This window comes from Lolium rigidum, chromosome 6, assembly GCF_022539505.1.
Source record: "Lolium rigidum isolate FL_2022 chromosome 6, APGP_CSIRO_Lrig_0.1, whole genome shotgun sequence".
NCBI classification, from domain to species: Eukaryota; Viridiplantae; Streptophyta; class Magnoliopsida; order Poales; family Poaceae; genus Lolium; species Lolium rigidum.
The window spans coordinates 264,825,602-264,837,206 of record NC_061513.1 but is presented as its reverse complement, the minus strand read 5'-3'; the positions used below and the strand labels follow the sequence as shown (position 1 = coordinate 264,837,206).

Here is an 11,605-nt window from a genome sequence, read left to right as displayed (position 1 = left end):
CAGATGCAACATGTGTCAACACGAGAGCACTCCGCGTTGCATGAACAGGCCTTCACGAAGGTCAGCCTTTTGCTAGTGGTACATCAGTTACATTTCTTCAAACTAACAGCAGCAGTTGAATTTGAAAAAAAAAAGACTCACTCAGAGGAAACTAAACAACGTCCCAATGGTACATAATTACAAGCAATGGGCCTCGTAATGTTTTCTATTTTGCACGATATTGCACAAGTCTACTCAGTTGATTTGCTTACATGTTGTACATGAGCTTTATTTAGTTACACGGACTAAGTCAATAACGGAGTAGCATGACAGGGGGTTGTGACCCAGCAAAAAAGCCTGAATAGATGTGTTTCTTGCCAAATCATGATCACAGACAAATAAAGAACTCAAGTCATCACCCTACAACATTGGGTTAACTTTAAAGTTCCACTACAAACAATAAAATTTCAAATATTCACTTGAAATTTGGAGCTGATGAGGTAACAATCATAAATACATCAGCGCCATTCGTCATTCAGAGGAAGCCAGAGCACATACAGAATGATAATGAGAACAGTCATAAACACACCAGATAATTACAAGCAATCCTTGGTTGGCAGCCCTGCCTAACAATGTTCCCTATGTACCAAATGCCCATGGCACAAGTAATAAACAGGAAAAAAGGCTGTCACTCTTGCTTGGGATGCACAAGGGATGCCATTCCTCAGATGCCACGCGAGCCATCTAATAGATATATAGCTAAGGGAAGGGCATTAGAGCATTGAAATAGGTTGCAAAGGCTAGTTGTAGGGAAGACATCAGAGGGGTTACGCTCAAACTCCACAAGGATGTCGTCATCTTGAGTATCCACCATGTGCCTTTCAGTCAAGGAAAATCGTGTTCTACAAGCCTCAGTTGATCAGAAATGTTCTGCATCACAATCCCTGCACATCCAAAGTATTAGTTGGCAAATGTGGAGAAATGAATAACTAGTTGTGGGAGTCCAAAAATATCCAGCTAAAGACAATGTGACCTAAACAACGGTACCTGAGCAATAATATATAGATATTGTCAGTAGGCATCCATCATTGTGACCACCTGTCGCATACCTTTTCTACCAATGAGCATCCCACTGCCACAAACTCCATCATGGTCCTGTGCTGGAAGCCCCGAACCCACCACCTCCAGTGAGGACAGTCAATCTGTAGAACTCCAGCGTTCATTATTTCATAGTACTTCAGCCACCACTATCTCCAATGATGCATAAAACCCTTTCCTTTAGCTGCTGAATTTTCTGAAAGGGGGTCATTCATATATCAAGACAACAGCAAGTCATAACAGGACCACCGTTACTTGTCACAGTAATATGTGATCTCTCTAATGTATAGTAAACTAGTAATGTGAAGAATCTTACAGAATGAGAACTTGAAGCCCATTTTTCGGCACAAATGGCAGCTTCCTTAAGATGCGATTTTTTTGAGATCTCGTGAGAAATAGTATAGGTAGAGCTCTCTGTTGCCTCGGCTACCCATATGCGACTCATCTGGTCTTTCTGTCGCTTGACCAAATTACTGAAACCAACCTGAACAACAGAGATACAGTTAGTTGAAGTTGCATCTTCTTTATAAATGTATAAAGTTGAACAACAAAGTAGACACTGCAAAAAAAATTTGCTGGCAATACAGTACTACAGTCCTCAAAAGTCTACGCGCTGAATTTCATGAGGTATTGTTTAGTGCAAACATTTCAATATTATGATGATGCATTAAGGGATCAATAAAATTCAAACTTGAAATGTAGGCATCACAATCTGAGATGACATACTGTATTTCCAGAAAGGGCGTGACTGAAAAAAACAGAGTCATCGCCAGCAATTCGGCAAGAAAAGCTAACTGCTAGAAGACAATCATCTTGCTCTGCGGAGTGCTGTGCTGAGGTAAATTTAGATCCATCTGTCAAAAAGAGCCACTGTCTTTTCTGGCTGCTACATAAATAAACATCGCCAACATGCAAAACGACGCCTGCAATGTCAAATTCACTGCAAGAAACAAATGGTACTCATTAGGAGGTTTAATACAACGACACCAGATTGGCAGGTTTTAACATATCATCTTTCTACAGGATAACTAGACTAACCTTGCAAGCGGTACCTCACCAAACAATGATAGCTCAACCGCCTTACGTGGGGTGAAAAATGGTCTGCAAAAAGAAGCATGTTAACTTTGAACAATACAGTCAAAGCATACTAGCAGTGGACTCTTACTCAAAATCCGCAGCCTGTGCCGACGCTAATGGCTTCCACATGGTAGATGATCCTCTAGCATGCAAGTAAAGACTACCAGTACAGTAGGACGAAGGCACCAGTCCTGTGACAAAGTAAATTTGTCCCTCCACCAGGTCGGCTTTCTGTCAGTAGACATAATTAAATGAATAAGATTTAAGTTAATTTCTTGTAGATCATAAGTACATTATTTTTAACCATAAGAAAAGAAGAGGCAACACTTATAGCTTGTTTCAATGATATAACACTAAATAGTCTGTCTTCTCTTTTCGATGGAGAATAAAATTGATTACGACATGTACGTGCTGCTAGATGATTGTACCGTACTTGCTTCTCAGTAGGGTTCCAAATTGTTATTAGCCCTTCCTTGTTGATGGTTTTTGAAGCAGAGATTTTTTTAGTAAGGCTTGTCACCCTCACTTTCACAAACGGCGTAACATCTCTTGAACTAAGGCCAGCAACTTCCAGAGCGTTCTCAACTTTCTTAGCCACTTCGTTTTGCCTAGCTTCCTGCAATATATGGCATGAATTTTCCAACGTTCCAAGTACTATTTGATAGAAGCAGGAGATGTTTATGCATACCTTTTGCTTTGCTTGATATGATGAGAAAGATATCCTCTGCTCTGACGTCATGCCTGCCATCATAACTTCAGGCTCAGCTGCCCGCTCTAGCATTTTGCAAATTTCTGCCCCTTCCTCACTATCATCGGAATTGCCACAGTTTTCATCTTGTTCAGACATAATGTCTTCTGCGATCTTAGATACTCTACATGACAATGTAATAATTATCGCAGTGGCATTAAAAAGGAGCTAATGTCAGATTAAAAACAAAAGGAACCATAAAACTACTACCATATTTTTACTTCCACAAATTCAGGGCTCTAGCCTAAATGCGTTCAACTGATCCTATGTGACATGGGCATATATACACGAATTTTTTTAACAGGAAAATGCTGCCGACAAGTTAAATGGTATTGACAGATTTACCATACCCAGCACCAGCATGGCTATCAGCATCGTGATACATACCGTGGTATCGCATTGATCTTAGGACCCTAACAAGTGGAGGGAAACGATACAGACCATAACCTGGATCACAATCCAATTCGTAAAATCGCTGGAATCGCCCACTTCAAGGAAAAAAGAACCAGAATTTGCACAACGTAAACCACGGTGTGCCTTCATCCAAATGAGCTGCGCATGCAGATTGTGTAGACGAGCAAGCGAATGATTATAAACAACAACTCGATGATACATCCCGTGGCCAACGTGGTACTAAAATCTTGAAGTCATTTGCTGTGTGCTGCAGTGGACTGCAGCCTGTATGCATAGACTTATATTCAAAGTTCAACAATATTCTGGTCACATAAATGCCCAATGCTGCAGTCTACTTAAAATGTGTGTGCATAGTATTGATATGTTTCTTTTACATAGCTGTCCTAGATAATCTACTTAATTTATTTTTATAATACTTGGATTAATTTTGCATTGAGAAATATAGTATCATAGTAATTCTAGGATCCGATACTGCCAACAAGAAAAGGATACCACCATCTATCGATATGGATAACCTTGATCACCAGTGACCACTACACAAACCAGTAGGCCATGGTGTCTACATGTATTTCAGAATACTTCTGTGCATGGCCTCTTCAACGTTCTGACATATTACTACTTCAATACCTTGGCATATTAATTATGAGCGAAAATATAATGCATGAAGATACAAAATATGTAGGATTTGTGGATAGTAGCAGGGAACACTTAAAATGAATCTAACTGACAGTAATCACATTTATTTAGAGAATGGTTACAGTGGTAGAGGATGTTGGAGTATATGTGGATTGCCCAACCTTATCCATCAGTTAGGACTTTTGGTTCTACTGGTTGGTGCATGAAACTTACTAGAGGAAAGGTCACTTTTGAGCAATCGAGGGACAGAGGCAACTGAAAATAATCTCTAAACAAAAAGGAGAAAACATCCTGGTCTAAATGTTTATTAAAAAGATATATGCTTTAACACACTGGGTACATAACCGTACTTGTACAGGTAACTTCTCGAGAACATTGTCCACTTGATAGACAATCTACTCCCGATTAAGGTGTGATGAACAAACAGTGTATTCAGTTGAATAATATTGCCTACAGTTTCAGTGGCGTAAATATGTACCTCTGGTGGTACAGTTGTAGCGCTTTCCTTTCCATCCTTTCAGATCTCACAACAGAACGACCATCAGACAACCTGAATTACGCAATTATTAAGTATGAACCAGTGGAGCAAATATGGTAATGTTTTAAGTTTCCATCCAGTTGTATACCTCTCCTTATACAGAACAGGATATATCCTTGCAACTCCAATCAGTGTCCTAGGGACTCGGCCACCAGAAGCTTTAATGCACTTGAATGCCAGTGGGGGTCCAACATGCTTGCCTGAGATGTGCACAATATCATCAAGAGAATCTATCAGTTTGAAAAAGGATAAGCAGAACAATATGAAATAAATATTCAGTCTTGTACTAAAGTACATACAAAATCCCAAAGGATCATCCCATCTTGCACGATAACTGCCATTTACATGGAGCATCAATTTGACAGTGCCTGATATCTGGAAAAAATAGTCAACAACAACATCAAAGCCTTTTTCCCAAGCAAATTGGGGTAGGCTATCTGGAAAAAATAGTCACCAGGAAATTTATTATATGGTTGTCAGTTTGCAGACAATAAAGGTCAAGGAGCAAGCAAACCTCATGAAATGACACAGGCCCAGTCCAACCACACAAAGAAGCCCCCCATATCTACCAAAACGGAACACATATTGAGTCATATAATCTCCCCACGTCTCCATAACAACAAGGTGAAAACAAAATTGTACCCGAAGCTTTTGTCCTATAAAAAGCTTTCTTTTCTGTAGTTGTTCTGAAAGTGCCACATCCAATGACGCTTCTAGTGCATACCTGTGAAAAGGCAAACACTCTAAAGTTGCTGATATCTTTCAGTTTAATCTCATAGCAATAAAGAGAATGCAACCACCTACCATCCATCAGTTAATTCAATTTGTGCAGGCACATTTACTTTAGCAGCTAACAAGCTTTTATTGTCGATGCTGTTCTCATTTTCATCTCTCCTGCCAGCCTCACCCTTGGAGTTATTTACATCAGGATGGGAGTAAACAGCTGAAATGCAGAGCACCATCATCAAAGATGGCAAAGCATTTCCTTCTAAAATTTTCTTAATTGCTGATCGGTGGCCATTGTTCACTTCTCGGTCATACCTAAAATGCACGAGTTTTCATGAATTAAATTATATGCATCGATACAATTGGAATGGTAAAAAAGGCATGCCCGTTATCTCACCTATATTTCAGCTCATCAAAAACATTAGCAACTGTCAAGAATTTGCCAGCAGCTTTAGTTGGGTAGCATCTCTCAAGTGAAGCAAGTTTCCACACGATCCATTTATGGTGATTGTTCACCCATCTAAAACAGGAAGAAGAAGTGATTTGATGTTTAGGATGTACTTATTATTTGGAGCATCTCTAGCCTAACTCTATGGTATGTCGAAAGAACATGTAAATCGTTATAGTTTTATTTTCACACGGTGCAGCAACAGAAAGAAAGCAGAGGAGACCATGAAAAGTAGTTTTGGAAAAAATTATGGATTTAATAAAACAACACAACAAGTGATGAAACAGGAAAGGTAATGGTCAGACATATCACCTCTTAAGAAAAAATAAGCAAATAGGGTGTTATTTCCGACCACAAAAGGTCAGTTGACTAGTGAAATATGTATATATATGCCATTCAGTTCACAAATGATGCCTACTCTTTCGTTGCGTATGTCAATGAAGCACCACAGGCAAGCAGCATCTTCTGAAATTCTTCTGCACTAGTATCCGTATCATGAAACTTGTACTTCTCAGCTCCTTTCGCATCCATGCGCTTCACTTCATCTGTTGGATGTTCCGTCTGGTCACAAGATTTAAGTTAACATTTAAGTGGGAATATGGCTTACCTGCAGAAATGATTAAACCGTATTGTACCAAAAAACTGAAGCAGGGAGGACCGCCAAAATACTCCTTCCAAGTTTTCCTTTTATGTTGAAAAGGATAAGATGCAGACAGCTTTGTTCGACAGGACGTGGTCTGAGATGGTGGCAGCTTGGGTATTCCTGTGAACAATAGTTCAACCAATCAAGGAATTGGTTTCAAATGAGCTGATTTATGTATCAGAAATCAGCTTACCAGCAGAGGATTTTTTGCTGGTGATTATAGGTGCGATGAACCTAACCATTTTCAGCAAGGGCATATCAGAAGCATGGCATCAAGGAGTTTATAACTTGCTAACAGGGATGCAGATCAAAGGACCTGGATGAGCGGGGCCGTTTAAATGGAGACGGAGAGTTTCTTCCCCCAATTCTTCTCTTCTCATTAGCAACATGGTCAATATTTCCAGAATGTGTACCCATGAAATTAGTAATGTCCACCAACACTCCAGCTGGCATATGGAGTCGTTGTGTCTTATCTTTAGAGTCCTCCGCATTGTCAGCTTCAGATAAAAACCTCGAAGAAGGCTTTGGAATCTTTGAAATTTCACTGATTGAATGACTCCCGCCATGAAACCTATTAGCATTTTCATTAGTCGCAGGGGTATCAGGTACAGCATGTCCAAAGGATCTAGTGTGCTTCCTGTCAGACATTCCTTGGTGGGAAAATGCTGCTATTTCAGGTTTTCCACTGGCCCTACTTATTTTTGAAAAATCAGATCCACCGCCTTTGGGGGCGACGGTTGAATTTGTTATCTCATCTTTACAACCAGCTGCCAAAGAGTAATCTGTTGACTTATTTGTTGAAACCACATCTGATTCACCCAGAAGACTTTTCGCACGTTGAAGTGCATCACTAGAAATAGCCATTGATCTGCCTCCCACGGTACTGAATCTGATTGAATGCTCACCAGAATCAAAGACTGTGTTATTAGAAAGTTCAAACGGCCGATGTGGTTCCTTGTGCACTTGATTTTCTGTTGTACAAGATGCAAGATCAAGCCTCTGGTCTGGATTTTCCCGCTCAACAGTTATTTTTGTGCCTAGTTTATCCCCCACATGTCCAAAAAATTGTGTTGAAAGGGTATTCTCTTCCAAGCCCAACAAAGAAGCAGCTCGAGACACGCCAACTGAAGATATATTTACTGTTCTTGCACAGCTTGTCTTGAGAGGTGAAGTAAAGACAGTAAACTTTTGGTCCATGTTAAGGAGCTTATGAGTATCTGACAAGATACAACTCAAGATCAGAACTGTTTAAATGGCAAATGTGTACAAACTGAAATGCTCAAAACACAGATTACTATCCTTTTGAAATAGCTTTTGCCGGTATTAAGTGAATCAACATGCCACTCCAATGCCTGACTAGATCATTGGACTGCTCACACTGATCATACACCGTATGCTTAAAATTTGGTATGTACTATTGAACACCTATATCTGTATACTATGAAGAATGATGCATTCTAAAATCATAAGCAATAAATAAGTGTATCATTCAATTGAAATCTGCAACCTAATCAGGTACATATTGGTGATTCATTGCTAAATTTTTAAAATTTGTAAACTTGGTCTAGTTTTCAACTAAAAAGCATCGGAAACCCTTGGATTAGCGCACCAGTCAAGTAATGCATATAACATACTCTTTGATGGTTAGCTAACCTATCAATGACGCTGGTACTCCACAAATTAACTACAGGACTACATATTGACACTAGACATTACACATGCATGCTAAATGTTTATACAATCTTCTTTAGAAAATAAAGTAGCAGTTGCTGCATCGGTGAAATAGTCCCAGAAAAGTTTGGTAAGCTGTTATACCTTTGTTTATATTGCCTTCTTCTTCCAGAACAGCCCTTGCCTTCTGCACTGAACTTTCACTAATCAAGACCGACTTTCCAGATCCGGTTTGAAACATTGGCAGTTGACTTCCACGGTCTCCATATCCTTTCAAAAGATTATTGTATGTGTCAGAGGAATGGGAAAAGGAGTCTAAGTTACTTTCCAAATTCAAATGTAAAAACTGCCCACTGTGTAACCCAGCGACTCCAATTCTCCAAAAGCTACCTTTCTCCCCGAAGTTTTGTTGCTCCAACAGAATACTAGCCTTATGGCTTGAACTTCTACGTTGGGGTACAAACATCTGTATTCCAGCTTGGAATGATGTGTCTTCAACAAAGGCTTCTCCATTGTCATTATTTACTGGTTTGCACATATGAGGCAAATGTTTAATTCAGTGCAGACTACAAAAGTTCTTTACATCTACTGTTTCAATCAATGTCAAGGAACTCTTAATTCAGAACATGAAATTACCACTTTTTAGTGCTTCTTCGGCCTCTAAGATAACTGGTACTTTGTTTCCAGAGCTCTCTCTTGCTAAGATAGATCTTCCTAATACAGTTTTGAACACTGGAGTATCATAGCCACCATCTAAATGAGCTTCATCTTACAGAAAGAAAATTTCATTGTCAGTAAATATGAATGCTCATTATAATCACAAATGAACAAAAGTACACTTCTTAAAAAACCATGATGTGCGTTTAGATAGCAATTTACCTTCCAATTCCTTTGCAATATTCCTCGGCTCCAGAACTGCACTTGCCCTCTTAACTGAGCTCTTACTTACAGCAATTGACCTCCCTAGCCCAGTTTGAAACAACGGCAAGTGGTTGCCAGCCTCATGGTTTTTCTCTACTCGAGTGGACGAAAATGATTATTTGGTATAAGGCAAATCAAAGATGTCGGTATAGTATTTTCATGCTGTTCAAATTATGACTAGATGGTAACACACAGGCATAAAACAAGACTATATTTCAGTGAACTTCAGAAAATCAAGTACCTTGCATTGCACTATCTCCGTTCGGTGTTACGGTTCTATCACTCATGATCGAACTGCTACTCATCAAAACAGACCTTGGCGTTTCATTTTGAAAATTTGTGGCACTGAGACCATTATCTCCATGTCCTGAATCTCAAACAAAACAGAGAAAAATGCTGTGATCTTGTGAACTAACTTTAAACAAATATACATATGTTTATTTACCGGTTTTATTATTTTTTTCTCCCTCCAATACTGCCCTTGCCTTCTGAACTGAGCTGCAGCTCACGGCAACAGGCTTTCCTAATCCAGTTTGGAACATTGGGAACTGGCAGTCAGTATCCCATTGTCCTACACAAAGAAGTAACCAGTTAGAAATTATGTTGTAGCCAAATTTAGATAAATCGGAAGACAGATAGTCCAAGCTTTTCTTCTTAAGGAACACAGGTTGTCCAATCTTACCACTCTTTTCCGTATCTCCCTCCTTTGCCGCACCTCTAGATCTCTCAATGGACCTTCCGCTGATCACGACTGGTCTTCTGGAATCAGTTTGGAACATCGTAGGCTGGTCAGGCCTACCAAAACTCTCCGCATTTTCTAATAGGAGAGAAATCCCATCAGTACACCAAAAAAGGCGTGGCATGTGTGTCGTAATAATTAGGCATAAGTGTTAGCTCTCAATAGTCAATTCGAATAGAAAAGAATCAAAACTCACCACCGCTAGTGTTATTATCCTTAAAAACAGACTTCGCTTTCTGAAGAGATGCCACACTGACTGATACAACTCTTCCTGAACCAGTTTGGAACAATGGAAACTGTTCCATGCCATCCACACCTGCTGAAAGAGGGGTCAGTTACTAAAAAGGTAAGGGCATGCTTGTTTGTTTGTATCAAACTATCCAAAACGTACTCTTATCAAAATGTCCTTGGTCTGCAATTGTTTTACCCTCCAAGACAGCCTTTGCCTTATCAATGGAGGTCCGGCTCACAGGAACCGGCCTACCCATTCCAGTACAGAACATTGGTTGTACGGCACCAGCGGCACTATCAACATCTATTGTTCAACAAAAGTGACATGTTTTAACAAAAAATGCCAAGAGAAAAGGAGATTATACTAGAAACTCTCACAAAGAAAAACTATACAGGCAACACTTTGGTGGACCCTGCTCAAAAGGCTGGCCATATCCAAATATATTTTTAGTGTCTAAATTTGGATTATCTATACACTAATCTGCGACATCCTTTTTGGGACGGAGGGAGTATAACAAATAGTCAGGTAATTGCAGAAAATCTGGCTAGTTCTATACATGTTACATTATGTCTCCTTATTTGTGAATTGTGACATGTTTTCTAACAGTACAGGGGATAAACAAGTCCTAAATTGCTCGGATCCATATATATGTCAGCATGGACAAGTAAGTGATAGCAAAGCACTTCCAGCATTTAGATAGAAAGTAAACAGGAGTTGAACTTCCTACCTTCTAAAATAGCGCTTGCCCTGTGGATTGAGTCCTTTCCCAGCGAGACCGCTTTTCCTGATCCAGTTTGGAACACCGGGGTCATGCTACCGTTACGCAGCGCACCTAAATTTCACAAGACAGAAGACTTAATCCGTACTGCACAACCTCGATAAAATACAGTTTGTACAATCATCAAATCAAAGCACTTTCCGGCTGCTGCTGCAACATCCAATCTTATCTGTACGGAGAAAAAAGGTGGAGGCAAGTCTTATATACCTCTAAATGAATCATCCATTTCACCGTCTACATCAGCTACATCGCCAAACGGTTGCTCTGAAACAGAGAAACTGGTCAACCCAGTACAATAGATGCAGAGAGATAGCCAGTTCATGCTACCGAACACAGAAACAAAAGCTGAACTGTTCGACCAAAGCAAAGTGAGAGTTGGGCAGGTAAGCTCTTACTTCTCTTCTTAGCACTAGCCTCCTCCTCCCCGACCAACGCCCTGGCTCTCCTTATAGCGCTCTCGCTGACAGACACCGATCTCCCCGATCCAGTGCTGAACAGCTCACCCTTCCCTGCGTCTACTGTCGGTCCGATCACGCTGTCGCCTTCGAGCAGCTCCTTCCGGGCTGCAGGGTACATCAGAAACGACAGGGAGATCACCAGTTAGACAGAATCGTTTGGGCTCACTCAAACGGTGAGACGGTGAACACGGAAGAGCACGCGCGCGGCCATTTCGGTACCCAGGGCAGGGATGCACGCGCGCGCGTGGTCACACTGACTAACCGGACCGGATAGAGAAGGGATGATGCGGTACCTCGGACGAGGAGGTCGGCCATGGACTCGACGCGGCATCCGTCGGCGGCGCCAGGGCCTAGGGTTCCGGATCGGAGAAACGCGGGGGCTGGAGATGGAGTCGGTCAGTACGAAATACCATCTCTACGACGGAATCCGAGCGGGGGTAAGAGAACGATGGGCCGCACCTTTGACCGGGGCGTCGTCTGACGAAGCGGCGGCGGCGGC

The 11,605-nt window shown here is 40.9% G+C and overlaps 1 protein-coding gene across 2 annotated transcripts; it reads right to left on the bottom strand.

Annotated features, from left to right (window-relative positions):
- Positions 1-516: 516 nt before the first annotated feature.
- LOC124665383 (protein BREAST CANCER SUSCEPTIBILITY 2 homolog B-like) lies at positions 517-9,945 on the bottom strand. 2 transcript variants are annotated; one of them, XM_047202795.1, is made up of 27 exons: positions 9,835-9,945; positions 9,582-9,716; positions 9,345-9,470; positions 9,141-9,266; positions 8,858-8,992; positions 8,615-8,746; positions 8,369-8,503; positions 8,123-8,248; positions 6,624-7,524; positions 6,501-6,541; positions 6,300-6,427; positions 6,083-6,225; positions 5,614-5,736; positions 5,295-5,531; positions 5,133-5,214; positions 5,005-5,055; positions 4,790-4,865; positions 4,579-4,690; positions 4,431-4,502; positions 2,843-3,026; positions 2,588-2,770; positions 2,243-2,385; positions 2,116-2,178; positions 1,804-2,017; positions 1,394-1,561; positions 1,027-1,273; positions 517-923 (listed from the first exon to the last, which is right to left on the bottom strand). In XM_047202795.1, exons 1-26 carry the CDS (start codon positions 9,941-9,943, stop codon positions 1,217-1,219), a joined length of 4,002 nt encoding a protein of 1,333 aa, XP_047058751.1. In that variant the 5' UTR covers positions 9,944-9,945; the 3' UTR covers positions 517-923; positions 1,027-1,216. The 2 variants fall into 2 exon arrangements, with proteins under 2 accessions (XP_047058751.1, XP_047058752.1); XM_047202796.1 differs by lacking the exons at positions 517-923; positions 1,027-1,273; positions 1,394-1,561 and having other exon boundaries at positions 1,964-2,017; positions 2,583-2,770.
- Between the last annotated feature and the right edge of the window lie 1,660 nt (positions 9,946-11,605).